Genomic DNA, 5,080 nt, shown 5'->3' on the forward strand with positions numbered 1-5,080 from the left:
TAGACATAAATAAGCATGAGATGGGTTTTGGAGACAGAGGACTTGTCTTCATTTATTCAATTCATTCAACAATTATTATTATTATGCATCTACTATTGATGGCCAGAGTCCCTGGGCGGTGCATATGGTTAATGGGCTCAGCTGCTAACCAAAAAGTTGGAGGTTCAAATCCACCCCCCTCCAAGAAGAGCCTTGGAAGAAAGACCTGGCAATCTACTTCTGAAAAATCAGCCATTGAAAACTCTACGGAGCATAGTTCTACTCTGACACACATGGGGTTGCCTCAGTGGTAACTGGTTTAGTACATGCCTGCCATTCATTACTTAAGGAGTTTGGGTCACATTAGAAAATAAAACAAAATGATGATCCTGACTCTCAGGGAACTTACATTTTAACTGACAATAATTAATGAGCATAATAAATAAAGAATGTTAGAGGATGAGAAACGCTATGGGGCAGGAGGACTGAGAGTGTGTGATGGGGTTGTGATTTTTAAAAGGATGGTCAGGGAACTCTGTATTCAGATATCAGGGAATAACTTATTTCTGATGTTTACTTGCATTTTTTTTAAAGTGAAACAAGCCTATAGTTCACATTGCTTATATAAACTCTTCAAGAAACACTCTCCAACAAGAATTAGTAAACTATAGACCATCTTCTTCTTCTTCTTCTTCTTCTTTTTAATAAAATTTTATTGGGATACAGCCACATTCACTTGTTTATGTATTGTCTGTGGCTGCTTTCATGTTACAGCACCGAGTTGAATGGTTGAAATGGTTAAATAGTTGTGACAGAAATGGCTTGGAAAGCCTGCTAAATTTACTACCTGGCCCTTTTCAGAAAAAGTTTGCCAATCTCTCTCTGTCCATATTTCACATTTCAGATTATATATAGTCTTGTACTATTTTTTAATTAAAAATTTTGTTTTCCATTAACAAGATCATGTAAGGGCTCTTTCTTCATTCTTGTACTCTTCACAGAGCTAGGACATGGTGTGTTCAACAACTGTAATAGCAGCTGTCATTTACTGAGTGGCTAGTATATGCCACACATTATACCGAATTGTTACAGATACTTTATCTAATATAAAGTCCTGATGTGTAGGGAGCTATCACAATTTTGGTGATGGGGGTATTGAGGCTGTAAGTGCTTAAATAACTTATGGAGAGTTATAAAAGTAGTATGTCACCCTTGGAATTCAATCCTAAATCTGTCTTACTCAGAGCCCTTTCCATTACTGTATGTTGCTGTTTTCTAAAAATATTTGTCGACTTGAAGGTATTATCAGTCTTTCATTTTTGTCATCAGTGTCCTATCGTAGTCTGTGTTATCCTCCCACATTACTTTGTTCATGTCCCTCTGGACAGTGGCTTCACTTTGTCCACTCTGCCTTTTGAAAGGTTATTTTTCTTCAAGGCCCAGAGGAAACACCCCATTGTCCTCTCATTAGAAGTACTTTCTTCTTTCCCTAATTCCCTGACCTTGGCTATAAGAAACAAAAGAAGTCTGTCCAATTTAATAAGCATTTACTGATGTTTTGGACACTGGGTGTATGTAGCTGTGTGTATGTGGGAGGGGAGAGTGTATGGTATCTGTGTCTGTATGTGTCTTTATATGTGGTATGTGAATGTGTGGCTGTTACATGATATTAAAGTATTGGTGTATGTGTCTGTGATGAGAGACTGGCTGTGTGTGGTATGTGAGTGTATAGCTATGTGTGTGGCTACATGTGTGGGAGGGCTTTGTATAGTATTGTATGTAGCTGTGTGCATGGTGTGTATGTGTGCAGTGTATATGTGTATATGTGTATGAGATATATGTGATGTGGATGTGTGTGGCTTTGTACAGTGTGTGTGATGTGAGGATGTTATATGTGGTATGTATATATATATGTGGCTGTGTGTGTATGTGTGTGTGACTGTGTTTGGTGTTTGAGTGTGTGTGGAGGTGGGCACTGACCAGTCAGAACAGATATCAGCCCAGGCCCTAGAGTAGGTTTTGAAGGCCTTATCTGTGCTAGATATTATCTTTTCAGTTGCTAGATTATGGGACTGAGAAGGGGTGTGGTGGTGGAACACTCAAGAGGGTTCAAAGCAAAGCCTTGTAAACAGCTAGGAAAGCCTTGTGTGTTAGAGGTTCTGTTTTGTTCATTTGAAAACAGGCATATGGATGGATACTTCTAAGAAAGATTTTTCAAAAAAGATTAAACATAAAGAGAATTTCAGTTAACCTACAGTTAGGCAGAAAAGTTGACCTTATCCAAATAGAGGTAGTCCCCAGTTTATGACATATTCGAGTTACAACCGTCTTTTTTTTTTTTTTTTGTACATCTTATCATTAGTAATATGTACTACATACAGTGTTGTACCATGTAATTTGTTGATGTTATCACTCAGATGTCACTTTCTGATGTCCAAAGATCAGATTTATAAAGACACTGATAATAAAAGGCAGTACTTATAAAAAGCAGGAAAAAAAAAAGGTACTCGACTTAAGATGGAGTTAACGGAACTGAACCCCATGGTAAGTCAGGGACTACTTGTGTAGAAGCTCCTTTACATGCACATGAATTAGGGTCTAGATTTAGATTGTCATTGATTAAAGAAAGTAACATTATTCATATTGGACAAATATCATCTGTTGGTGGTGGACAAAGCAGTGCCATTTGTTGTTGCTTTTGTTTTGGTCCGGTGAGTAGCTTTAAATCCCTGTAAAGTTTGTCACTTAAAAGTTTGTAAGTAAGGGCATTCTATCTAAGCATTCCAGTTAATTGAGGTTTTTTCTGGTGGTGGTTCCATCCCTTCCTTCAACCAGAAAAACAATTCCCAGTGGTCTGGCTTGACCCAAAGAATGAAAGTGTTGGCCATTTGTGTTCGTTCTCAGGATTCAGAGATGGGCAGTGAGAAGGAGCAGAACCCAGAGCATCACCTCCCTGAGGAAGGGGAACTGGGTAAGCCTTGGAGAGTGGATGACTCAGATGGGGAGAAAGAGCACAAGCGGGAGAACCTGTCGGAGGGGCCACAAGGAACCTACCCAAACAAGCTGTGGGGGAAAGTCACTCCAGCTGGAGAGCCAGGGGCCCCCATTGCTCACCCAAGGCCCGAGGTGGAAGAGAAGCCCTTTATATGTGCCCAGTGTGGCAAGACTTTCAATAATACCTCCAATTTGAGAACACATCAGCGGATCCACACTGGTGAGAAGCCTTACAAGTGTTCTGAATGTGGCAAGAGCTTCTCCAGAAGCTCTAACCGTATCCGGCACGAGCGGATCCATCTAGAAGAGAAGCACTACAAATGTCCCAAGTGTCAGGAGAGCTTCCGGCGGCGCTCAGACCTCACCACGCACCAGCAAGATCACCTGGGCAAGCGGCCATACCGCTGTGACATCTGTGGCAAGAGCTTCAGCCAGAGTGCCACGCTGGCTGTGCATCACCGGACCCATCTTGAGCCAGCGCCCTACATTTGCTGTGAGTGTGGGAAGAGTTTCAGCAACAGTTCCAGCTTTGGTGTGCACCACCGCACGCACACAGGCGAGAGGCCTTATGAGTGTACTGAGTGTGGGCGGACCTTCAGTGATATCTCCAACTTTGGGGCACATCAGAGGACCCACAGAGGGGAGAAGCCCTACAGATGCACTCTATGTGGGAAGCACTTCTCCCGGAGCTCAAATCTCATCCGACACCAGAAAACTCACATGGGAGAGCAGACTGGCAAAGATTCCAGCTGAAGTAGAGACTCATTTAGAGAGTGAGAGAGAGAAAGACCCCAGCCTAGGGTAGGAAGATCTTTAGGATCATCTGTGCTCCCCTTGACCTCAAGCCCAATATCCTACTTTGGAGAGTAGTTTCCTATTGCCTCTGAAGTCAGAATCTCCAGAAAGTTCTGAAAAGGGACTCTGGATAAAAATCTTTGCCTCTTTCCAGGCCAGTTTCTTGCCTTAGAATGTCAGAGGAAAGACCCAGCCTTGGCCTGACCTCCTTGGGATGAAAAAAAAATAGGGTAGGCTCAGAATATGCTCATGTCATTAGGGCAACAGCCCCCTGGCCTTTGAGGCAATACCTCTAAGATGGGTGTCACTGTCTAAAGGTCCTCCAAATTACATAAGAACTTGAGATTAGGGCACACTGCAGTGGCTATTAGCTTCTACCTGCTGTGCCCTCATCTTTGCTTCCAGGTCTCTGGGCTGGTAGGAAGGGCTTTCCCACTGGAAGGGGCCTCCTTGACCTGGAGAAGGGATTTGGAGTCCTGCCTTAGGAATTAAAGGGAAGACCTCAGGGAGACAGGATCCAGGGACTTTCACACTCCCCCATGTTTGTTACTTGTTCCTCCCTATCCCAGTCTGCATCTGTTTCCTCTGAGATCAGCAGTAAAACTCTTTAATGAAAAGGAGTTGTGTACTTATTTGGGGGTCATCACAGAAGTTGGAAGCTGGGGATATTGTCCCACTACAACTACTCTGGGAAGGAGTTAAACTCCAAGAAAGACAAAGTGGGGTGGTTGCTCTGAAAAGCAAAGGAAAGCAGGCTGAGTCTCTGGGCCCTTTGAGAAGGAAGAGGGAAAGGAAAGGAACTAATTGAACATCCACTGTGTGACATAAATCCTGCTGTTTGCATTCATGATCTCATTTAGTTTTCTCATCAGCCCTCAAGGGAATAAATTGAGGAAACAGAAGTGAGGAAAGTAGAAGTCACTTGTTATGAAGTCACACAGCAGCTGTGTGTTGGAACTAGAATTCAGACTTGGGCCTTCCTGACTCTAAGCTGATGCTGTTTTTACTACATTCACCTAGCTGGCTTTTGAAGGATGAGCCACATAGGGGGCTGGCATGGGACCAGGTGATTCCCTGGAGATGGGAGCCACTTGGCCTTCTGATAGGACCCTGAGCCATTAGGTGTGTGGTTAGTCAGTGCTATACATCAGAACCATTTCAACTTTAGATGATTGATCGAGCTCTTTCTCTGTACATCAGAAAAGTAGTAGTGCCAGGGAAAAGAGGGTGAGAGGTGGGAGAAGATGAAAGATAAACCTTAAGACCAATAATGAAAGTCTCTGTCTTTAGTGGCAATAATTCAGCCCCCAAG

At 43.0% G+C, this 5,080-nt stretch overlaps 1 protein-coding gene across 1 annotated transcript; it reads left to right on the forward strand.

Annotated features, from left to right (window-relative positions):
- The first annotated feature begins 2,883 nt into the window (after positions 1-2,883).
- ZNF691 (zinc finger protein 691) lies at positions 2,884-3,726 on the forward strand. The gene has a single exon (XM_007955567.2). The coding sequence runs from the start codon at positions 2,893-2,895 to the stop codon at positions 3,724-3,726; it is 834 nt and encodes a 277-aa protein (XP_007953758.1). The 5' UTR covers positions 2,884-2,892.
- The last annotated feature ends 1,354 nt before the right edge of the window (positions 3,727-5,080 follow it).

Source organism: Orycteropus afer, unplaced genomic scaffold, assembly GCF_000298275.1.
Source record: "Orycteropus afer afer isolate SDZICR_OR568_19922 unplaced genomic scaffold, OryAfe1.0 scaffold00510, whole genome shotgun sequence".
NCBI lineage: Eukaryota > Metazoa > Chordata > Mammalia > Tubulidentata > Orycteropodidae > Orycteropus > Orycteropus afer.

What these genes read in the sequence shown, in the direction of transcription:
- ZNF691 (XM_007955567.2), top strand. Translation starts at nt 2,893, where the DNA reads ATGGGCAGTGAGAAGGAGCAGAACCCAGAGCATCACCTCCCTGAGGAA.